The sequence below is a fragment of the Anguilla rostrata genome, chromosome 19, assembly GCF_018555375.3.
Source record: "Anguilla rostrata isolate EN2019 chromosome 19, ASM1855537v3, whole genome shotgun sequence".
NCBI lineage: Eukaryota > Metazoa > Chordata > Actinopteri > Anguilliformes > Anguillidae > Anguilla > Anguilla rostrata.
The window spans coordinates 4436349-4462196 of record NC_057951.1 but is presented as its reverse complement, the minus strand read 5'-3'; the positions used below and the strand labels follow the sequence as shown (position 1 = coordinate 4462196).

The window sequence follows — 25848 nt, the reverse complement described above, 5'->3', positions numbered from 1 at the left end:
TCTGAAAATCTTTATTAAATTTATAAAACATGTTTTAAAATAGGCCTATGCATTAAAAAATAAGCATTGTCACAATGGAAGTCAGCGTGCCTGTTCAGTTCCGAAATCCAAGCTGCAGGAACATTCTGTCTATGAGAATTCTCTTTTGTTTTTGTTTGGGTAACAGAAAGGGTCCACCCGAGGTTTCCGATTGGAGCTCTTCTGATCTGGCGTGGTCGGCGCTCGTGACACTCTGCGGACAAGTGGGCAGTGCCACGCCAGAGCCGCGCGAGCAGCTGGATACTTGAAGAGCATTTGAAGGTTTGGTCCAGTCACGGGCTTTTCAGTCTGAAGCGAGTACAATACTGCCCCAGCTTCCACCAGCGGAGCAATGCTTGAATAGCGGCGGAGCGGGAGCCAGCGACAGCGGCTTACATTCAGCGGAGCCAAGGAAACCTGCAAAAAAAAAACCTTCCCCCAAATCCCCGAGTCGGAGAGCCCCGAAGAGAGGCGAGACACGCAAACAAAAGCATTCCTGGCTTTCAGCAAAAACAATAACATCGGGACAAAATCATTTACTTCAAATGCGAGTGCAAGGAGATTCCCGTAACTAACTGAATAGCGACGTGCTTCCCCGCATCTCCAGGCGCTTCATTTATACAAAATAAAAATTTAGTTGACCACCACGGATTCAGCGCGACACTGAACTGAATTTTAACTTTTTTTTCCGGGGGGAAACGAAGAAAGAAAGAAAAAAAAACAAAAATGCGTGTGATAGCCACTTTTCTTTTACTTGGTAAGTAATTCCTTTTTCCTTTCTCTGGATCCTTCTCTTATTCCGCTCTTTGTATTTTGGACTAGAATTCAACTTTTTACTTGAATGCCATTTCACTGAGGGATTCGTTAGTCTACTTGAAATTAGTTCTACCCTAATGCTTTCATTAGATTTGACTGGTATACGCAGTAAAATGTCCAGTGTTAATTCAACTCCAGCAGAGTACATACGAGTCCATTTGGTACCATATGTACTCTGTAGAACAGCACTGCAACAATTTGCTGTGTAGCCCTCTATCACAAGACACACAAGGCTACAATAATAATAATAATAATAATAGTAGTAACAGTATAATCCAATTATAAACAAAATCAAACCTGGAATGGATTGTTATTGAGCGTGGGACGTCAGGCTGATAAGAACACGGAATTCATACTGCACTTGTGTCCACTCCTGTAGAGCCAGGTGCAGTCGGTGATTGGGACCTGAGTGTTCGCTGCAGCGCACGCGTTTATTCTAATTAACGCAAAACTAACCGTTATTACTTGAAAGCTTTTCAAATGGCACAAAGGAATGGCGCGTGACCATGTGGTTTTTTTCAATGATGAAAGATGCTTATTATCAGGAAAATACAGGTATTGTTTCTGACTAGGTTGTTGTCCAGTTAAATGCATTGAAGGCTGTGAAATGTAATTGCTATAGCGTACCGTTGTATGATACATATTAGTATTTAATGAAGAGGCCGTTTTGAGAAAAGCATCCGTGACCGGATGAGAAGATACCCGGTGGTATGTGTATGTGAAGAAGGGGTCGTTGTTTTGGGAGGAAAAAAAAAACAAATGACCAGGCGGTAGAGTGGTACTGGGGGTGGGTGGTGAGAGGGGGTGTGGACGTGGAGAGATGAAACATCTGTCCGTCTGGTGACACGCGCGGAAAAACTTCAGCCGGGCCGTGGAAGTGCTGCAGCCGTACCGCTAATTAAGCGTTGCTGCTGACAGACGCGAAAGGAGTACTGTTATTTTTTAATTAGAGTTTCGCATCTGTCTATCACAAGGAAAACTCGCTGAGAATCATTTGCGCGTCAGTCCTTTCGAAGACATGTTATTACAAGGATCAACAGTGTCAGCGCAATCGTTAGAATTGCCGTTTCTATTCTTTTCTATTCTATTCTATAAATTGTAGGTGAAAGTAACTTATTCAACACAGGAGACTCTCTCTGGTCGTTTTACAATTTGTGTGCACCCAGATTAAATTTGAGATGTGTCTACTGTAGACAAAAATTATCCTTGTCCCATGAGTAGTTTGTATTAGCAATGCAAACTGGAACATTATAGATTTAAATGCTGTTATAAAATACGATTTAAATTTAAAGTTTTTTTGTATAAGTTAGCTAAATTAATCAGGTAAGAATTTTAAGTATTTTATAAATATTCTTAAAAATGTTTGAATTCTATACCGTTGTAAAACTTACAACAAATCCCGTAGCTTGAAGGAGACCCAAATCAGTGTTTTTGTGTTTAAAAGCTTGCACATCTTATACGTCGCTATAAACCAAAACAAAACCATTTTTATCTGAGTTTCTGTCTGTGATGCTGTTTTAATTGAATCTGGGGGGGGGGTGTGTGCCTTTATTGAACTTGCTTTGGGTCTAGGTAGATCTGGCCTTGCGTCCAACACCCCTAATTTTGGGACGTGGGGTGGACAGGAAGGGCCGCGGACATTAGTTTGGATCTGGGGTCTGATGCAGTGCACATTAACTCCGGAGAGAACAATGGTGAGGAAGAAACTGTATCAACTTGTCAGTTCCCATGGAGGGCGTGCCCTGTCAGTGAGGACATGGCCTTAGTCTCTCTCTCCTGGGACATAGACAGGCAGTACAACACTAGGGCCCTGTCTCTCTCTGTCCTGGGACATAGACAGACAGTACTACACTAGGGCCCTGTCTCTCTCTCTCCTTGGACATCGACAGACAGTACTACACTAGGGCCCTGTCTCTCTCTCTCCTTGGACATGCCAGACATGTACTCTCACATAGGGCCCTGTCTCTCTCTCTCCTTGGACATCGACAGACAGTACTACACTAGGGCCCTGTCTCTCTCTCTCCTGGGACATAGACAGACAATACGATACTAGGGCCCTGTCTCTCTCTGTCCTGGGACATAGACAGACAGTACTACACTAGGGCCCTGTCCTCTCTCTCCTGGGACATAGGACCAAGTACAACACTAGGGCCCTGTCTCTCTCTCTCCTGGGACATAGACAGACAGTACTACACTAGGGCCCTGTCTCTCTCTGTCCTGGGACATAGACAGACAGTACTACACTAGGGCCCTGTCTCTCTCTCCTGGGACATAGACAGGCAGTACAACACTAGGGCCCTGTCTCTCTCTCTCCTGGGACATAGACAGACAGTACTACACTAGGGCCCTGTCTCTCTCTCTCCTGGGACATAGACAGACAGTACTACACTAGGGCCCTGTCTCTCTCTGTCCTGGGACATAGACAGACAGTACTACACTAGGGCCCTGTCTCTCTCTCTCCTGGGACATAGACAGACAGTACAACACTAGGGCCCTGTCTCTCTCTGTCCTGGGACATAGACAGACAGTACTACACTAGGGCCCTGTCTCTCTCTCTCCTGGGACATAGACAGACAGTACTATACTAGGGCCCTGTCTCTCTCTCTCTCTCCTGGAACATAGGGCCCTAGTGTAGTCCTGTCTCTCTCTCCTGGGACATAGGGCCCTAGTGTAGTACTGTCTCTCTCTCCTGGGACATAGGGCCCTAGTGTAGTACTGCCTTTCGTTCACTCTCTCCTGGGACATAGGGCCCTAGTGTAGTACTGTCTCTCTCTCCTGGGACATAGGGCCCTAGTGTAGTACTCTCTGTCTCCCAGAGGATCATAGAGTTTGGGTGTGGTGGGTAGGGTGGGGGAGTTTTACTCATTTTTAAAGAATCTGGGGGGGGGAGGTGGTGCTTCATTTGGGACTCTTGCAGGGAGTGAGTTGTAATGCTGCACATTCATCAGATCTGATTCACCCTCCCTCTCCCGCAACCTGCTTTCTCAACAGTGTCTTTTACCTATGAATCACCCAGAGGCTGGTACCGTCAGACTCCTCCCCCACCCTGCATCCCTCAGCAAAAACAGCCAAGCAGAAGAGCACGTACACACACAGAGTCTCTCTCTCTCTCACACACACACACACACACCCTCTCTCTCTCTCTCACACACACACCTTCTCTCTCTCTCACACACACACACACACATACACACAGTTTCATTAACACAAACTGTATTCTCCCATCCCTTTGTCTGGCATGCTGCGTCAGTACTGTAGGTTGCAGCACTTTTGAATTTTTTCGGCCTATGAGGACGGGCCGGTCCGAGGGAACGGAGCAGCAATCCGCTCGTACGATTGGCCAGAGAGCAGGACTCCTCTCTGCTGGCCCACACCCTTTCCTGCTTCTGCTTCACGAAACCTTACTGCAAACAAATCGCAGCATCCCGTTGGTGAAAACAAGAAGAGAACGCATTAATATATCTGGGAGGCACATCTCCAGCACTACGACATGCTATGCTGTACTATACTGTACTATAACGTACTATAACGTACTATAACATGCTATGCTGTACTATACCGTACTATACTGTACTATACTGTAATATAACGTACTATAACGTATTATAATGTACTATACTGTACTATAACGTACTATAACGTACTATACTGTACTATACTGTAATATAACGTACTATAACGTACTATACTTACTATACTGTAATATAACGTACTATACTACTATACGTACTTACGTAATACGTACTATACTGCTACTATATAACGTACTATAACGTACTATACTGTACTATACTGTACTATAACGTACTATAACGTACTATAACGTAATATACTGTACTATAACGTACTATAATGTACTATACTGTAAATACTATATAACGTATAACTTACTATACTGTACATACGTACTATACTGTACTAACTGTAATATACGTACTATAACGTACTATACTATACTATACTGTAATATAACGTACTATAACGTACTATAACGTACTATACTGTACTATACTGTAATATAACGTACTATAACGTACTATACTGTACTATACTGTACTATAACGTACTATAACGTACTATACTGTACTATACTGTACTATAACGTACTATAACGTACTATACTGTACTATACTGTACTATAACGTACTATACTGTACTATAACGTACTATAACGTACTATAACGTACTATACTGTATATACGTATATAACGTACATAGTACTTACTATATATACGTACTATAACGTACTATACTGTACTATACTGTACTATAACGTACTATAACGTACTATACTGTACTATACGATATAACGTACTATACTCTAACGTACTATACTGTACATACGTATATAACGTACTATAGTCTAACGTACTATTACTATACATACGTATAACGTTACTATACTACTATAACGTCTACTGTACTATAACGTACTTACTGTACTAACGTATATACGTACTATACTGTACTATACTGTAATATAACGTACTATAACGTACTATAACACGGTGGCGTTTGGAAGAATTTTGTCGACCGCACCGCTTCGGTCTCTCAGCGTCTGTGAGCGCCGCCTCTCCCCCTGCTCACGTTCTTTTCTTGTTCTCCTCTTTCTCAGTTTCTCTCCGTCTGTTTACAGTTTGCTCAGCAGGAAGGCGGACAATTCGGCAAACTCCGCCAAGTGTTTTTTTTTTTTCTTCCTACATCTGCGTGCTTGGGGAATAACAGGTCGCCGGGTTCACGGTCCAGTGCAGGGCTACAGATACGCGTGTGAAACGACACGTGGAATGGACACAACCTGAGGGAAAAACTGTGACGTCACACAAACCATTTTTAAGAACCTGGACGAATCTTGCGTTTCTCAATTAAATTAGAACAGAATTGTGCTTCGATAATGAGGGTAGGCATACCAATTACTGGGTAACGTATAGTTGTGGAACTAACAAGCCACAAAATGACAGCTTCAATTGTTTTGTTTTTTTACGATTTTACTAATGTTTCCTGAAAGATATTTTGTAGCCTTGAGATGACCCGTCTGTAGCTGTCTGAGGTCTGTGCTGATCTGAGTCTCAGGTCTGTGACGGTCAGTCTCTCTGAAGTCTGTACTGATCTGAGGTTTGTGATGGTCAGAGTCTCTCTCTGTGGTCTGTACTGATCTCAGTCTCTCTGTGGTCTGTACTGATCTCAGTCTTTATGAGGTCTGTGATTGTCAGAGTCGCTCCGGGGCAGTATATCTGAACGAGAGGGCGATAACAGGAACCGTCTCGCTGAGATTCTCCTGTCTGAATCGCCATTGGACGCCGCTGAGCCAATAGGAGATGCGAGGGACATGTGAGGTGCTGATGTGTGCATTGGGGGTTGGGGGGGGACACAATTCCAGCTTCCATTTAAATGGAAGTAAATAGACGCAGAAAACACAGCAGTGCCATAGAGAGGCATTCCCTTCACCCCCTGGCTTTTCATTTGCATTATGACAAAACCACTCCGGCTGACTATCAAACTCAAATAGGCGTGTAGCAGGAGCAGAAGCAGTCCTCCAGAGTGCTTCTATAACAAGGCTAAAATAGCAGCGCCAGACCCAAATAATCAATTCAGAGACAGTCATGGAGACAACTGTCAAAAATGTGTACAAATTCACCCCCCCCCCCCCACCTAAACTGAGGGATTGAATATTCAGTCACGTCAGAAACAGAAAATACTTTATTTTATTATAGTTATCGAGAAAATAGGTTTACACGCTTAGAGTAAGATCACTAGCATGCAGTGGCAATGCCAAGGAGCGAAAAACCACCAAGGTTGAGAGACTTGGCAGGGGTGGGGTGGGGGGGTGGGAGGGTTTGGCTGAGGTACGGTCTCTTTTCCCCTTTAAATTGTTACTTTGAATTGATTATGCATTTCATAATGTAAACGCTGTACGTGTGCCTCTAGGTTAGGCTTAAATTAGAGAAAATACTGAAGACCACTCATTCGCCACTAAAATGAATTGTAATTGATGTTCTCACTGAAGAATAAAGTTAAATATCAGCTTTAGAAATGGACGTGAAAAAAAAATACAGAGGACATGATCTCAGTGTCCACAATGGTAGTTACGACCCTGCTAGTAGGGCAAGCAAAGGCTGAAATTGAACTTTTATTTTGTATTTTTTATTTATGTCCCAATATTGCGGGAAAGTTGGGGGAAATAAAGCATTTCAAAACTATAAATTAAATGGAATGACTCCTGGCTGCCGAAAGTTGCAGTTCTGTAAAATTTTATTTGAAAATATCGCAGAAGTGTGCAGAAAATCCTTCAACAGCTCCGTCATTATGGCTTTAAAACATGGAAGCCGACAAGATGACATTGCGAGCAAAGCATATTTCTTTTTGTATTCTTTTTTTTTTAAATATACTTTATTAGTTTATATACTTGTGTGAAGATTCCATACCTTTTATTTCAATTGTGCGTATTGTTTGGAAGTACTCTATTTATCCGAACAGTATATAATTGTCATTTGACTTAAGAGCTCTACACAACATTTCCAAAATTGGCTTCATGAGACTTTGACATAACCGTTTATTAGATGTGTTGAGTGCTCAAGACCAGGTATTTCTTGTCATGAGAGTGAGGTCCTCAAAGTAAAATGCACAGCTAGTCTAGGCGGCTTAACCGCTTTTAAAATAATGCTTTCAAGCGGTTTCCTTCTTCCCGAATATTGTTGGGGCACGGTTCGGAGCCCCCCCCCCGCACCCCCCCGCCCCCCGCACCCCCGGTGCGGCGATCGAGACGGGCGTGGTTATTTTCTCTTGGGGAAGCACACATCCTATTTCATAACAGAGTCAACATCGGGCAGGAAGACGCGGAGAAAACAGGGGTCAGTTCTCACAGCCCTGTCCGTTTCTGATAGCGGGCTCGCTAACCCGGGCTGGAACGCTCGCCCCACACCCCCCACCCCCACCCCCGGCTACGGTCCAGAGCCAGGGTCTGGGACCCAGACCCGACGTCAGGTGCCTAATCAGCGATAACCACCTGCGTGTGACAGAAGCATCCCGCAGTGTGCTCCCGCGGTGGACCGATGTCCCTGTGAAATGCAGACCGCGTTTCCATTTGGTTTTTATGCTCTTACTAGCAGGGTTAAAATGGATCTGAAGTGACATCACTGGAAACAGATATTGTAGCAGGTCTGGGTTTTTACATTCTTATTAGCAGAGTGACGTCACTGTGACTGTGACATCACTGGAAACAGGCATTGTAGCAGGTCAGGGTTTTTACATTCTTATTAGCAGGGTGACATCACTGTGACTGTGACATCACTGTGACTGTGACATCACTGGAAACAGACATTGTAGCAGGTCAGGGTTTTTACATTCTTATTAGCAGGGTGACATCACTGTGACTGTGACATCACTGGAAACAGGCATTGTAGCAGGTCAGGGTTTTTACATTCTTATTAGCAGGGTGACATCACTGTGACTGTGACATCACTGTGACTGTGACATCACTGGAAACAGACATTGTAGCAGGTCAGGGTTTTTACATTCTTATTAGCAGGGTGACATCACTGTGACTGTGACATCACTGGAAACAGGCATTGTAGCAGGTCAGGGTTTTTACATTCTTATTAGCAGGGTGACATCACTGTGACTGTGACATCACTGGAAACAGGCATTGTAGCGGGTCAGAACCATGGGTCTGACCACTTGGGTTCTTCTTCTGAAGTCAGAGAATGTGTGGATTTCACAGAAAGATCACAAGACTGATTCCTCTCCACCCACTGATATAAGTACCATCCAGTGGCTAGTGACGTTTGTTGTTAAAAGCTTCAGCGTACCGCTTTTTGAATGCTATCTATTATTATTAATGTTGTTGATGATAATAATAATAATAGGCTGATAAGCTGAGACTATTCAGCCTGGCAACCGGGTGGCCCGCGTTCAAAAGTCATAAAGATGGGAGGGGTTTACGGTTGCCATGTAAAAGGTGGGGATTCCCCACCCAGGGGGACTCTGAAATCGTTATGAATTTAATGAGACGTTCTCAGTCGTTCTACTGCACATGGACTCAGTTTATCTAACCGAGTTCGTGAAGTAAGCACTCAGCTTTTTAGCAGCGATGACCCTGGGAAACACAGTGGGTGGGGAATTAAATTGATTGTTCAGCCAATCAGATTTGGGGGGGGGGGGCGGGGCCGGTGGTGGTTAGGTGGCAAGATCCAGGGAGCCATTTTTGTGGGAATTTGGCCAAGGTAAAAAAAAAGAAGTGCCACAGACTTTTTAATAACCACAGTGAGCAAGGACCTCGGTCTGTATGTTATATTGATCGATATGCCCTTGATTGACAGCTGAAGAATGTTCTCGTGTCCTGAGTATGAAGCGATCGGCTCTGGCCTGTACTATACGTGAGCAGGACAGGCTGAATGAAAGCCAGAAATGTATTTGGCCGTCCAGGAACAGGGTTGCGCACCCCTGTGTTACGGTGTCCCGTCACCCGGGGCGTCCAGTCTTATCCAGAAAGGGCCTGTGTGGGTGCAGGTTTTTGTTTTAGCCTGGCACTGCAACACCTGATTCAACTAATTAACTAATGGTCTCCAATCAGGACCTCGATCATTAGAATCAGGTGTCTGGGTCACGTGCCCTAGACGAAGTCCGCTTGTCTCTGTTACTGTTGTCTCTTCTTCTAGCATTCTGGGTGTGTGGCAGCAAGGTTTAGTATGATGTACTGATGTGTGTGGTGTAGGGTGTGTGGCGTGTGTGTGTGTGTGTGTGTGTGAGAGAGAGAGAGAGTGTGTGTATGTGTGATGTGTGTGTGATGTGTGTGTGAGAGAGAGAGAGAGAGAGAGAGAGAGAGTGAGTGAGAGTGTGTATGTGTGATGTGTGTGTGATGTACTGACAGCTGTAAAATCTATGATCTGTGATCGTTAAAGCTATGAAATCGATAACATAGTTACAGCAGTCAAATCTATATGATGCAGCCCCAGCAGTGAAATCTGTGATATAATTACAAGTAGTAAGGTCTGTGATAACCAATGTAGTTTCACCATCAATTTTTTAAATTCTTCTTTTTTTTTTTTTTTACTACAACAGACTTCCCTGGTCATTCGATGAGTGACACAATAACATGGCTGCCCTCTGATTGGTTGAATAAAGACAATTCAGATCAACAGCACTCCCACATAAATGCTTTAACATTTATGTGTTTTTGAACCGCAACTGGAATACGTTTTGATCAAACACATTAACTGGGTGAACCCCCCCCCACCCCCAGAGATAATATCAATGATACATGGAACCCCACCCCAGTATGTGTCATTGTTATCAACCTGCCACTCACTGTGTCAGCCAATCAGCCGATCTTATAAATACACACATGCACATACATATCCTGCCCCTCCCTCCCAACATGTACACACACTCAAACACAACCCCCCACTCCACACGCACACACACACACTCCAACACACACCCATCCATGAGATGGACAGAAACCTTCTCGCTGTGTGTCAACTTTGTGCTAGTTCGGTCAGTTTTCCTTTTGTGAGTACAGGATGTTTGTGTGTGTGTGTGTGTGAGTGAGTGAGAGAGGAACAGTGAAAGTGTGTGTGTGTGTGTGTGTGTAAGAGAGAGAGTGTGCATGTGTGGTGTGTATGGTGTGTGTGTGTGTGTGTGTGTGTATATATATTTGTGTGTGTGTGTGTGTAAGAGAGAGAGTGTGCATGTGTGGTGTGTATGGTGTGTGTGTGTGTGTATATATATATATTTGTGTGTGTGTGTGTGTGTGTGTGTGAGGGTGGAGCTGCTGACTGCGAGACATTGTCCGCAGACCTCTATACGGTGTGTGGTGTGTGTGTGTGTGTGTGTATATATATATATGTGTGTGGGTGTGTGTCAGGGTGGAGCTGCTAACTGAGACATTGTCCGCAGACCTCTATACGGTGTGTGGTGTGTGTGTGTGTGTGTGTGTGTGTGTGTATATATATATATATGTGTGTGTGTGTGTGTGTGTGTGTGTGTGTGAGGGTGGAGCTCACTGAGACATTGTCCTCAGACCCCTAACGCTCCTGTAGCGGTGTAGGGGGCCGGGCGGCATTGTTCGCGCACACACAGAGCCGGTGAGGTCAGTGGGTGTGGCGTTTCCGTGCTTATTGTGTGTAGCGTCCTGTCCGCTAATATTAGCCAGACGAATCCATTCGCTGCAGATGTGACTGAGGGAAGCTCGGCTACCAGCAGCCAACTTATTCCTGTCTGCATTATCACTCTGCACTCTGCACACCCTCGTTCTGAGAGAACCCACAGTAACAGCTGTCATCTTTTGCTCTGTATTTTATTCTGAATATGAGGACCAGGCACGTTCAGGTGGGGCCCTGGGTGCCCTAACACTTGCCCCTTTCGCCCCAAGCGCCCCACGGTCGCCTTCGATTTAGATTTTTCAAAAATGACATTTGTATTATTTTTGCTTGCTGTCACTAATTCTCGTCAATTCATTTCTCATTTTGATAAAATATATTCTGCGCAGTGGCTGGGTGTCGTAAAACTAGGTTGGTGCCCTGACAGGAAATGTAGAGCTAGGAGGGAAAAAAAAAATAGTCTTAACTGTCTTAAAAAAAATAAATAAATAAATAGAAAATTCAAAACTGTGAGATTACTGTGTTGCTGAGCTGCAGTAGGTTCTAAATGACTGGGTAATGCTAGTCACTGCTGGGTATGTGTTACAGTAGAGCCCTGATGCGCTGGGAGTGCTGTGTAGGCTGGGGGGTGTTAGTGGGGTGGAAAATGGTGACAATTTTTTGGGACACACAGCTTGGGGAGGGACTTGCAGCTAAACAAGTAGCTTTAGTTTTATTGAAGACCTGGGGCCCAGAGCAATGTTTTTTCGGGGGGCGCAGAATTGTTAGCAACGCTAACAGGCGCGTGCTGGACTCAGTGCTGTTTCCCCTTCTCAGGCGCGTTGTGTCATTGTGGCCTCTGCCAGAACATAACGCAAACCCTGGAGCTGACCACAAACGCCACCGCCTCCGCCACGCAGCAGGACACGCTAGCTACCACTGGCGTCAGCGCCCCCACCACGACGACACCCGCTACCACGGCAGGGGCCGCCTCCATGACGACGGCTGCCATCACAACCACTGGAGGCAACTCCGAAACAACTCCCACAGCCGGAGCGTCAGCCTCTGTCGGAACGACGCCCACTACCGAAATGACAACCGCCAGAATGACGGGCAGTGTCGGAACGACCCTCGCTAACAAAGCGGCAACCACTAACAAAGCGACAACCGCTAACGAAACGACAACCGCTAACGAAACGACGCCCGCGACCGGGACCGGGACCGGGACCGGGACCACGACCACGGTGGCTGTGGTAACCGTGTCACCTAAGGCGACCGCCAGTGAACAGCCTCCGCAGGCGTTGCCCACCGTAAGGTCTGCCAGCAGCGTCTCCGCTCCCGCCGCAACTTCGCCGTCCACGCGAGCGGCGGCTACGGAAACGACTACGGCGTTTCCCACCGACGCCCCCGCGTCCACCGCGCACACCTCCCACAGTCCCGCAGGTAAAAACCCTCCCTACACCCACCGCGCACACCACCCACAATCCCGCAGGTAAAAACCCTCTCTACACCCACCACACACACCACCCACAATCCCGCAGGTAAAAACCCTCCCTACACCCACCACACACACCACCCACAATCCCACAGGTAAAAACCCTCCCTACACCCACCGCGCACACTACCCACAATCCCGCAGGTAAAAACCCTCCCTACACCCACCACACACACCACCCACAATCCCGCAGGTAAACAACCTCTCTACACCCACCACACACACCACCCACAATCCCGCAGGTAAACAACCTCTCTACACCCACCACACACACTGCCCACAATCCCACAGGTAAAAACCCTCCCTACACCCACCGCGCACACTACCCACAATCCCGCAGGTAAACAACCTCTCTACACCCACCACACACACTGCCCACAATCCCACAGGTAAACAACCTCTCTACACCCACCACACACACCACCCACAATCCCGCAGGTAAACAACCTCTCTACACCCACCACACACACCACCCACAATCCCGCAGGTAAACAACCTCTCTACACCCACCACACACACCACCCACAATCCCGCAGGTAAACAACCTCTCTACACCCACCACACACACTGCCCACAATCCCACAGGTAAAAACCCTCCCTACACCCACCACACACACCACCCACAATCCCACAGGTAAAAACCCTCTCTACACCCACCACACACACCACCCACAATCCCGCAGGTAAACAACCTCTCTACACCCACCACACACACTGCCCCACAATCCCACAAACAAGAGTACCTCTATGCCAAACTCATACACTACTCGCGCAGCCCTTTGGGAAAAGCCTGACTTTCCCATTCCTCAAATCACCTGGAATCCCAGATTTAGAGAACACTTGCTTTCCTAGAGCTCAGATTTCCCAGAATTCCCGGGTTACCCAGAACACCGCAGGGTAAGAATGCCTGACTCGTTTCATTTCCTCTAAACATCTCGTCTTGCCCTTGTTAGTCTCGCGGGTTCCTCTGCTTTCTCTTTGTGTCATTTACAAAAAACTGATGACATCACCTGATAAATAGGTGGTGGGTGAGGTGAGTTCCCCTTCACTGCAAAGCACTTTGAGCATTTGGAATAGTGCTATATAAATGTAATTATTATTATTATTAATAATAATAATAATAATAATAATAATAATAATAATAGGTCTATTTCAAATCTTGAAATCTACTGTTGGAAAAGTTCCACTGGGGGTTGGTGTGGAGCGCTGGACAGGCGATTCGGAAAACTCGGACATGAGCAAACTGATGTCAGAATTTCCAGAGGACTCTGCTAAGCACATGACCTTGGCTAATAATGTTAGCGCACTACTGGGAAAAGAGAAATCCCATGCACCAGACCTGGGTCAAATACGTATTTGTTTTGGATTCAAATGCTTTTCTGTGCTCTATTGATCTTGCCTGGTGTAATTGAGCCTGCCAATGTGACCAGAAGGCGGGGTTTGCACTTTTTGAGAATATTTCATTGGTTCCAATACAACAGACGAGATCAGTACGGCATAGAAAAGTCTGGTCTGCCATGCACGTAACTTATATGCATCCAGTTCCACTTTGACAATGTGTGGTATGTATGTACAAGATAGCCAGTGGTCAGAAACGTTAAATTATTGATCTGAATGGCATGTATCTATGCCTTGGTGTATCTAACTTAGCCAGTCTGTGTACCACAAGAGGGTTCCTATTGGCCTGTCTATGTTTGCAATCTGACTCTACAGCCGTGGACTCAACAAGGTCACGTGTTATTGGTTATCATGGTTCAGCCGTCACGTTTCATTGGCTTGGGACAGCCGCTGTGGTTGCTAATGGCTGCGCTAACGTTATCCGTTTTTTTTCCTCCTGGCAGGGGTGCCACCGACCCCACAAACCCAGAGCCCCTCCAGTGCCGCTACAACTGTAACGGTACCCCAGGATGCACCGGGGCCAGGCGGGGCAGTGACAACCGGCAACGGAACTGGCATCCTCCCAAAGACAACCGAGGTGAGAGAGAAGAGTCACTCCTGCCCATTGCCACTGTCAAAACTCTTTCTTTCTCCCTTCTCCAACATACACGCACATCCGTACACACAAGATAATATACAAATATATAATGGAGAAGGGGTGTGGCCTCCAGTTTCCATTAGTTTGCAAGGAATTCCCTTTGCTCCGTTTCGCTCAACTTCGCCTGTGTTCCTTTGCACCTCCCTAGCGTCCAGCCGTCTAAATGTGTCATCTCCTCCATGTGACGTTTAAGCACTTGCGCTAGCTCGTAAAATACCTCTGAGCGTTGGCTCTAAACCTTTAAATTAAACCTCAGCTCCTTGCACCGTTGTCTTATGCGTGTGTGTGTGCAGTGTCATCTTTTTTTGGACGCCTCTCATGAAAGAAACACGAGTAATTGTTTCTACGTGTTTTGCAGGCCACGACGAAAGGCGGAGACAGAGAAGAGGTAAGAGGGTGGGCAGAGCCGCTGAAATTGTGCGCATGGCATCTATGCTGGGCACAGAAAGAGTAAGCGGAATGTTCCGGCAGGTCTACCGGAACAAAAAATGCAAACCGGTTCCTCTCGCTCATTACGAAGGGTGGATGTGTAACAGGAAGTTTGCCTTTAATAAAAAATCAGTGCATCTCGGTTGACTGCATTACCTTTTTATTAGCAAGGAAATCACCTCCCACTGCACTGACTCCTTTAAAGGAAATCATTTCTTTCTCTCTTTCTCTCTCTTTTTTATAGACGGTGGTTTATGTGAAAGGTCAGATGGACGAAAAGGTGAGACGTGACTTGAGTGGTGAAATTTGTGTGGGAAGATGGTGGCGTACGGGGGCTTATATGAGACAGGGGTTGCCCCGCCTACCTGGCCGGGCCAACCAAAGGCGAACCCTGGGTTGGGTTGGCGTATGCGACGAGGCGAGTGTCACGGCAGTAAAAAAGAGAGGGATTCGGTCGCTGCGGAGGAAGGAGAGGAAACCGCGCGTCGCGGTTTAGAGAAACGACCGCGCACTCGGGCCTGTGGGAAACCGCTCGTCCCAGCTCCTTTAATAACAGCCCTGGGGTAATCCGCTCCTCTTGAACACAGGAAGCACACACTTTGACCTGTGACCCCTCTCTCCGCACACAAAGGGGTCGGCTACAGTGCCCTGTGCTGATGTGACAACCGCTCCGCTAGCTCAAAACAAAGGAACACTTGCGCTCTCCACGGTTATGGCTATGAAACATATCGTTATAAATACAAATAAACCCCAATGCCTCAGTGCAGTGACGGGGACACTGTGCTGTAGGAGATGCCGTCTTTTGGATGTGACGTTAAACCGAGGTCCTTACTCTCTATGGTCATTAAAGATCCCATGACACTTATCGCTAAGAGTAGGGGGTTCCCCGGTGTCCTGGCCAAATCCCAGATCTGGCTCTCGCAAAAACTTGCCACTAAAAATCATCCCCAGATTTAATTGGCTAAATAAATGTCTCTCTCCCCTCACCTTGCTAATGTGTGGTGAGCGTTCTGGCGCAAAATGGCTGCCGTGCATCACCCAGGTGGGTGCTACACATTGGTGGTGGGTGAGGTGAGTTCCCCTTCACTGTAAAGCACTTTGAGCATCTGGAAAAGTGCTATATAAATTTAATTAATAATGATATAATATAAGTCATGTCATAATAATATGGAATTATATGGAATATATCAATTATTAATATAATATAAAATATCGAATAAAATGTTTACCGTTTTGCGATCTGTGTTGAGAAGTGCTAAAACATTGGAGAAGTACCAAGACTAAGTACTTAGCACTGACTCGACCATGGAGATTGTTACCATGTCAACATCACGTCGCAATTCGGGAGCCTTTTGATTGGCTCAGCTGCAGTAGAGCAGGGTTACTGTGCTGATTAATTCCCAGCCAGCATAATGTCATCAGTGTGCCAAAAGGAGCTGAAGGCCTGGAGTTATATTGGCAGATAAAAGCATAAATGCCCTCAAAAAAAAGCTACTTTTGGAAAAGCAAAATAAAGGACTGACTGCTTTCTTTAAAAAATGTTTAAAAAATTTTTTTTTTAAAACTAACAATTAAACTCAATTATTTTGGAAAGGCAAAAAAAAAAAAAAAAAAAGACTAACTGCATTCTTCCAAAAAAACGAATAACTGAGCTCAATAAGCAGAAATATTTCCGCTAAATTAGGAACGAGCTTAAATTAGAGACAATTTCTGAAAACGAATTATAGCGCCAGATGTTTTTTGGTCCCACGAGTCAGTGCGCAATCACTGATAATTCAGCGCACGTGACTTTTAAAAGGCAGAAGCCGATCTGAAACTCTCTTTTATAAAGGCTTTTTAACTTCCCGTTGAAAACGGGTTGCGCGTTTTTGTGGGGATCACTAATTCCGGTTTAAAACCCTGGACAGGGAAAGCCGGACCTCTTGGGGGGAGTCTGTGGAGAGCTGATGGAGGCCGTGCAGGTGGACAAGTGCACCCTGACCACCAACCCTGACGGGACCATCAAGAGTGCCTATCTGCAAGGTTGGTCGACGAATGTGCGCTGCCCCTAGTGGGCGTAAAGGGGAAACGCACCAAGCAAGAGTTGAACTGGCCCCACCCTGCAGTGTTTGACCTGTGTTGTTGACCGTTGAGCTAATGTATTGAGCGCCATTTAGGTTCATATACAGCACTTTATATAACCATCAGAGCGTTGATTCATTGTGGATATTAAAGGACTGAGGTTTTTTTGTTTTTAAAAAAAATGTATTTTCTTTTTTTTTACAAACACTAAGAATTTAACCTTGAGCCAGATTTTCAGTCTGGCTGACTGATTTTCCCCCAACTTAACAGACTGAACAGTGTCCCCCTCCAATTTACCTGATATGGTGAGAATTCTGGCACAAAATGGCCGCCTCACACCACCTGCATGGGAATAACATACTCACATGTACACCCCTTGCCCCACCCATCAGATCACTGTGAACAAGCTGTTATTATGTAATTATTATTCTTGGAAATAATGTAAAAGTGCGTGAATGCTCTCTATATAATCATATCTTGTTTAACATCACTGCAATTGTGTGTAAATTTGTATTTCTGGGCTTTCTTATTTGCCATAGTGTATAAGCAAAAAAAGAAAAAGCTTATTTAATTTGCCATTCATTTACTTTTGTTTCAGTTGACTCCACCGTTCTGAAGGAACTTCAAGAGAAACACAAACAGAAAGAAAAGGTATAATGCAGAAAGAAAAACTTCAAAAATACTTTGTGACCACAAAAAGCACATTTTGAAGATATATCGCAATTAGGGTAGACAGGTGAATAAAGAGCAAAAAAATTAGGACGCCATAACATTTTTGCACTGTGATTTAATATATTGCCTGTTATAGCTCGCATCAAATTCAAAACATTGGTTCTAGCATACCAGGCAGTCAAGGGATCAGCCCCAGCATACCTTCACAAGATTTTCAAACCCTACATGCCAGCCAGATCCCTCCGTTCTGCTACCTCAGGACGCCTAGCACCTCCCCCTCTTCGCACCTGCACTTCCAGAACACGTCTCCTGTCTGTTCTGGCCCCACGATGGTGGAATGACCTCCCTGTGGAGGTCAGAACAGCTGAGACTGTGAACAATTTCAAACGACGACTGAAGACCCACCTCTTCAGGCTGCACCTCTCCCCATCCCTCCCTTCCCCCCCTGTAAATGACTAAACTTAGGGGTGTAACTAGGCAGCTGTTTAATAGGTGACTTAGTTGATGCGCCAGTCTTCACGACTACTTGTATTTTTATTTATTTTTATTTTTCCATAGATTGCGTTGTTGCCGTTCTTGTTGTTAGTGTTAATCAGTTTAACCACCAGGGTCCAAGTTGAACTATGCGGTTGTTCCCTGTACTTGGACCGGTACTTCTCTCTAGGGGTTTCGTCATACTTGTTCCTGGTTATGGATATACACTTTGTTGTACGTCGCTCTGGATAAGAGCGTCTGCCAAATGCCTGTAATGTAATGTAATGTAATATTGAAAATGCAAAAACATAACACAGCCTAAAACTCACTGAAGTGGCAGTGGACAGATCTATTCTGACGATGAAGAAGCTTGAAAAAAAAATTGTTAACACGTGTTTTAGTCTTGTAATGACACTTTTAAAACGATTTTCTCTCTCAAATAGAAAGTATTAGCTTAAGTTTTAACTTTTGCTTGGCGAAATTGTAGCAAAAAGTAAGAGAAATGCGATGTAAGTCTAAATATAAAATTAAATTCTTAAGATTTACTTATTTTTTAGTTTTTTTGTGTAAATTGCCACTGTTGGGACACCTAGTCAGCCTAATTGCCTTTTCAATATTGGTGTTCATGTTGATTAATTTGTAATGTTCTTGAGCATTATTGGTAAATGGCATGCTGCCTGTTCTGAGCATTAAAATGACTGTCTTCCTTCCACAACAAGCTTACATATCCAGCTGGCAGCTGGGAGTAGTAGGTATTTCCTGAATATAAACCCCATCCATATCCGCACTGCTCTGGGTGTATAGAGTAGAGAAATGAAACAGGAAGTGACATTAGCTCACCATATGTGTGCAGACCTGTCCCTGGTTGCTGTCTGTGACCTGACGTGCCCTTAAAATCAGGCCATATACAGGGGAGTGACGTTGCATTAGCATGGTGTTAGCGTTCCATTAGCATGGCATTAGCATGGTGTTAGCGGCCCATTAGCATGACATTAGCATGGTGTTAGCGGCCCATTAGCATGGCATTAGCATGGTGTTAGCGGCCCATTAGCACGGCATTAGCATGGTGTTAGCGTTGCATTAACATGGCGTTAGTGCTGCATTAGCGTACCATTAGCGCTGCACTAACGCTGTGTTGACGTTGTCCGTTTTGAGGAGGAGCCTCCGAAGAACACCACGCTGATCGCCATCCTGTGCTCCTGCGCCGCCCTGCTGGCCATGACGGCCGCCTTCATCGCCTACACCACCTGCCACCGCCGCTCCTACAGGAAGAACCAGGTGAGCTCGCGTGCTAGCCGCAAACCGCTAGCGGAAACAGCCCAGCTAGCACAAAATGTTCTCACAGTTTTACTGGAATGTTCTGTTTTGTCAGAGTTACTGCATTGCCACTACACTGCAGCAACATTGTGAGAACTTTTTTGTGTTGCCTGGGAATAAACCGTCTCAAAAAAGATATAGTGGCTCTGCTATTGTATGAATTACAGGAAGTGATGTCACGCAGAGTAATCAATTGTTAATCCCTGAACAATGGGATTGTGGGAATGGGATGAAGAGGACTCACAAAGGCGCGGCGTCCGGCCTCCCTCCGTCGCCCGCCCCCCTCTCTCTCCACAGCAACACCTGACGGAGGAGCTGCAGACGGTGGAGAACGGCTACCACGACAACCCCACGCTGGAGGTGATGGAGGCGCAGCCGGAGATGCAGGAGAAGAAGGCGGCACCGAGCGGGGAGTTCAACGACGGCTGGATCGTGCCCTATGACACGCTGGGCAAGGAGGACATGCCGGACGAGGAGGACACGCACCTGTGAGCTCGCCCAGCCCCGCCCCGCCCCCCCTGTGGCTGCCGTGGAAACCCCACTCCACCCCACGACGACTGCCACAGAAATGACTGGGCCCTGATCTGTAGGGGCGAGAAGCAGGTGTGTTCACTGTGTGAGTTTAGAGGGAATTCAGCCACTTATGGGAAAAAAAAACCATCACCGCTTAACACCGTTGGTGTTGAAAACACCGATCACTGTGTAGCCTCGTCAGCTCAGGTATAAAATAACACTCGCTGCAAATACGATAATCCCACTGCTTACAGTCCTGCTGTTACCTTTACTGCTTTCACCTATTCTTCATAGAACTGGAACACAATAAGAGGGGGAGAGACCTGTCATGTGACTCAGGGATTGCCAGTTGGCATTGGTCACGTGTTTTTTTTTTTACCTGCAGCATGCAACTGCTGGACTTCCATAATGTAAGTGGTTCCAGCACGTGGGAATTCTTTTATAGCTCACATTGCGTAAAAGAGTCAAAGTTAATGCATTTCTGAAGAGAGCATTCCAAATGTCTTTCAAAAGGCTGCCTGTAGTTCTACGCCCCCTGGTGGTGGTGGAGGCCACCTCCTGGGTGGACGGGGTGGTACCGGATGTCCCTCCCATAAATTCAGCTTGAGACTGTTGCACCTCAATGGAAATAGAATATACTGCAATATATTGTAAATATGCGCACCTTTAAAATATATATATATATAATAAGTACATTTCAGAACAGTGTTATATATATATTGCAATAACTGAGTGTGACGTTGCCCATATACTGAAGTGTTGCAATATCTATATAATATATTTTGTTTCAATATATTTTCAGCATATTCTATTTCTGTGAAGGTCTATTCTTCAGTGTGAATTTTGTTTTAATTTTGATTTTTGATTTTATTCACCTTGTTTTTTCCACGCAGTGCACTTCTGTTCACTTTGAGCTAAACCGGTGAGTGTCACTGGTCATCACAGATAATTTATTACATACCTATAAACAGTAAAATGTGGAGGCTAAAGTCTAACAAATGTCCCACTTTAGCACTAGGCTTATTTCCTCCAAAACACACAGAATTCTCAGAGCACTCACCTGTGTATAGAATGTATTACTTTAATAGTATTAGAGGAAAAATAAAATAGCAGCTCACTCAGCTGGTAGGGCACAGTAGTTTTTACCTTGCGACTTCAGGATGAATTATCCTGGCACATTCATTTCAGTGTTAACAGTTGGCCCAGGAGACGATAACACATGAACTACCCTGACTAGCATGTCTTTTCAGGCACTGCTAATAGGTAGCGATTAGCTATATGCTAATACCAGGAGTTTTGATGCATCTTCAAGGTCTGTTCCATGGGAAGTCCCTATCGTTTGACTTGTCAATCAAATCTTGCCACGCGTCTCTTTTACGTGTCTTAAATTTCAATTATTACTTTGCATTTTTGTTATAATTGTGTTATTTAGGCAACTTTACTTTGTATTTACACACTTTGTACGTTAAACACACACACACACACACACACACACACACATACCAGCATACAGTCGGAAGTTTGGGAGTTTGTTATGAGCAACTTTGTACATAATTTAGAATTTTATTTTACCAAAGTACTTTATAAGGGTAAAAAATGTCCTGTATTTATGGTGTTTGCTGATATAGCAGAACAGGAGTCTGACACACTGGAGTCACGCCTAATGCGTTCCTAAAAGGGCTAGCGTCATAATAGAAATGCATACCGTCTTATGCCGATTAAGGTTTCGCAGAAATAAAATTCTAATTATTAGCTGCTCGGTATCTGTAATTATGTTCTGTTGTTGTGGTTGAATGTAAAACATTTAAGTGCCATTCCTGTAAAAAAAAAAAAAAATTTTAAAAACAAGAAGAAGCTATCACGTTTTCTGAAGTCCAGAACACCTCGAAAATCGTTCGAAGGAGTCACATGACTGTCGGGTTCCGAGGACAGGTGAGAAATGCAATAAAACGCTGTCATGTGACTGCCTTCCATTTTGGTAGCCTAATAACTTTATATAAAACAAAGACTATTTCGATGGGGTTTTTGGTATTCACAAAATCATTTGTTTTGTTTTTTTTCTAGTCTGGGAATAAAAATTTAAGCAAACCTATAATTTGTCATTTTTTAAATGGATTGCAGTTGGCTGACTTTCTCATCACAAAAGAAGCAACAACTAAAAATACATTACAGTTTTCTTACTACCGTTTACTTGTGATATAAAATCAAACACAAAGCAAAGTTATTCGAAGGTTGCACCTCAAGACATCTAAACTTCAAACCCTGAAACTTAAAGGATAAAGTTGTATCACTGAATTACTCCTCCAAACATTGCACAAAGACACGGATACAAATAAAAAGTTCTCACTCTCAGTAATTAACATAAACATTATCTGGATGTTTTGCCCGTTTTGTCAAGAAGGCCAACCGGTAAAATAAAACCTATAAAATCATAAATTATTTCAGTTTTTTAATTAGCCTGCAAAAAACTAGTAATTATCCAATGCTGCGCTACAGATCCTCAGTGATTTAGGATTATGTAACAAAAGCTAACACAAACAACCCTGCAGCAAGTTTTAATGCTAACAATCCAGCAGTACATTTTAATAATGCAGCTATAGCTAATTCTAACAATCCAGCAGCACACTTCAATAATGAAGCAATTGCTAATGTCAATAATCCAGCAGCACGCATGAATAATGTAGCTACAGCTAACACCAGCTACGTTTAAATCCTTGCTATGACACTTGTATGTGAACACTGCATTTTATTTAAAAAATAAATAAAAAAAACATTGGTTGAGATAAAATGGCTATGAATATGTCTACGGCCTCATAATTTAAAATATTAATGGTCAAAAATTCTGGACCAGACTATTTAACAAACCGCTTCATGCTATCTAAGCTGTACATATATGGAGGGGGATATGCATCAAAAATCTTCGTGTAGCCTACCTTCAACTACGTGTCCCCCGGTGTGTCCATCTGAAAGACACTCGCATATCTATCACACAAACACACGCACACCACCGCTGCTGTGATGCACAGGTGTGCTGTGCTTTTCATTTGTCGAGAACTGTTTTCTTTGAATTTCGTTAACTCAACAGGTAAATTAATGCCGCAGAATATTTGTCAAGCGGCAGGAGATGGCGATCCGAATGACCAGGATGAAGACCATTTCTGCACTACCACAACTGCACCACTAGGCGGCACCCCTACCACACAGTCCACATTTTCCCTAGCGTGACGTGATACGCCGATCTTAAACATTCCAGATATCCATAATGTAATTTAGAATATCCAAAATACATTGCGACTAGTAAAAATGTTATTACGGATATCCACAATTGGCATTATGACTAGTAAAAATGCAATTTTAGATATCTACAATTATATATTTGAGATATCTGAAATTGCATTTTTACTAGTTTACAGAGGTGTGGTTTAGAAGAAGCCAATTTAAACTTTCAGGGGGGGGAGGACGGTGAAGTTTCAGAAGCAGAAGAAACCCACACCGGCCCTTTTCAGATACAGTTGGACATCCCTGTCTTAGAGAAACGGTATTTTGTAATTATTGTCTCCGCCAGGCGAGAGCCTGGAGGGATTATGCGTTTGGTGCGTGTGTGTGTGTGTGTGTATCTGTCCGCAGCTAATCTCGCATACTACTGGGCCGATCAGCCTAACGCTGGTTGTGCATGCTGACAGCAGGCCAAGGACCTGAATTCTGGGAATCCGAGAGAATGCACATACTATTTCCCGTTTACCCTACAATGAGATGAGCAATTATATCCACCCATTTCCACGTTACTGGTTACTGGTTCAGACTTCAGATTAACAGCATCCATCTTCTTAACTTTTTGGACAGCACTTGGAAGCTACGTGTGATTGGACTAGAGATCATATTAACTTAAGGCAGATGCGGTCTGGAACTGTTGAATTCTACAAACAGGATGCATGGGAACACAAACGAAATCTGAGAAACACAGAGCATGTCTTGATCTCCAAGACGTAAAGGCTTGCAATCACCACTTTAGAAACGTACTCCAAATGCTATAGATTCACAAAGGAAAACATTGAGTTTTTAAATCACCTCAATGTTTAGGGCTGCAATGGGCATACATTGTAATCTGGAGCAGATTGAGTTGCCCTGCTCTGCAGGGTCACTCATAATAAATCAATGGCTACTTCCATCAGCTTCCACACTGAAAATCAGCATGTTGTTCCGTGATTTTCAGTGTACTATCCAGGATGGCAGGACATGATCAGGCCCCGATGAGTAGCAGTCAGGGAATGGACATTTCAAACTTCATATCGCCAAGCAGACCTGCTTTTAAAAGTCTCAAGTGGTATTTTCTTTTTTTTATAGGATTACAAATCGCACGGCTGAACTCGTTCTCTGAGAACATATCGTCTGTTTAAGCGCACCCAGTGTCAATACACTTACCGTCGCTTCGAATGCGAATTTGCCTCGAGCTTTGCCCAGCGGATTTGGAAGTTGCGTACAAAAGTGTGTGCAAAAAAAATACACACTCACGCACACGTGCTCATATTCATACACGCACACGTGGCGGAATCAAAGACAGACTGTGCATTAAATGACCTGTTTAGACTGAGGGCAAAATTAATCTCATCTGTACTTTCAGTACATTTTGTTCTCCATACCATACAGCGACACACACAGAGTACATTAACCCTGTCACTATAGCCTTACACACAGAGTACACCCACTCTGCTACTACAGCCTTACACACAGAGTACACCCACTCTGCTACTACAGCCTTACACACAGAGTACATTAACCCTGTCACTACAGCCTTACACACAGAGTACACTCACTCTGCTACTACAGCCTTACACACAGAGTACATTAACCCTGTCACTACAGCCTTACACACAGAGTACACCCACTCTGCTACTACAGCCTTACACACAGAGTACACCCACTCTGCTACTACAGCCTTACACACAGAGTACACCTGCACTACAGCCTTACCAAGAGTACACCACTTGCTTCAGCTTACACACAGAGTACATTAACCCTGTCACTACAGCCTTACACACAGAGTACACTTAACTCTGTCTACTACAGCCTTACACACAGAGTACACCCACTCTGCTACTACAGCCTTACACACAGAGTACACCCACTCTGCTACTACAGCCTTACACACAGAGTACACCCACTCTGCTACTACAGCCTTACACACAGAGTACATTAACCCTGTCACTACAGCCTTACACACAGAGTACACCCACTCTGCTACTACAGCCTTACACACAGAGTACACCCACTCTGCTACTACAGCCTTACACACAGAGTACACCCACTCTGCTACTACAGCCTTACACACAGAGTACACCCACTCTGCTACTACAGCCTTACACACAGAGTACACCCACTCTGCTACTACAGCCTTACACACAGAGTACACCCACTCTGCTACTACAGCCTTACACACAGAGTACACCCACTCTGCTACTACAGCCTTACACACAGAGTATAGCCAGTCTGCTACTACAGCCTTACACACAGAGTACACCCACTCTGCTACTACAGCCTTACACACAGAGTACACCCACTCTGCTACTACAGCCTTACACACAGAGTACACCCACTCTGCTACTACAGCCTTACACACACGGTACACCCATTCTGCTACTACAGCCTTACACACAGAGTACACCCACTCTGCTACTACAGCCTTACACACAGAGTATAGTCAGTATGCTACTACAGCCTAACACGGAGTATACACACATTTAGTAAATGATGCTATGGAGAGCAGGTTACTGTCCTCTATTGTTATGACTTTGGCGAAATTCATAATTCACACTAAACTGTACACAATGGAATGAAAAGTAAGGATTCTTCAGCACCAGAGGTGTCTGGCTGCAGTGCAGCAGTGGCTTGTTTATCAAAACAAGTTCACCTGAGTTCGGTCTCTCGGTTGTTAAATATTTTAA

At 44.6% G+C, this 25848-nt stretch overlaps 1 protein-coding gene across 3 annotated transcripts; it reads left to right on the top strand.

Annotated features, from left to right (window-relative positions):
- Window positions 1-208: 208 nt before the first annotated feature.
- Window positions 209-21658, top strand: LOC135245520 (podocalyxin-like). Of its 3 annotated transcripts, none has more exons than XM_064318613.1 (9): window positions 209-775; window positions 11748-12353; window positions 14247-14380; window positions 14799-14830; window positions 15119-15149; window positions 16777-16891; window positions 17529-17581; window positions 19232-19354; window positions 19691-21658. In XM_064318613.1, exons 1-9 carry the CDS (start codon window positions 745-747, stop codon window positions 19883-19885), a joined length of 1320 nt encoding a protein of 439 aa, XP_064174683.1. In that variant the 5' UTR covers window positions 209-744; the 3' UTR covers window positions 19886-21658. The 3 variants fall into 3 exon arrangements, with proteins under 3 accessions (XP_064174683.1, XP_064174684.1, XP_064174682.1); XM_064318612.1 differs by having other exon boundaries at window positions 212-775; window positions 14799-14828; window positions 15114-15149; XM_064318614.1 differs by lacking the exon at window positions 14799-14830 and having other exon boundaries at window positions 210-775; window positions 15114-15149.
- Window positions 21659-25848: the final 4190 nt, after the last annotated feature.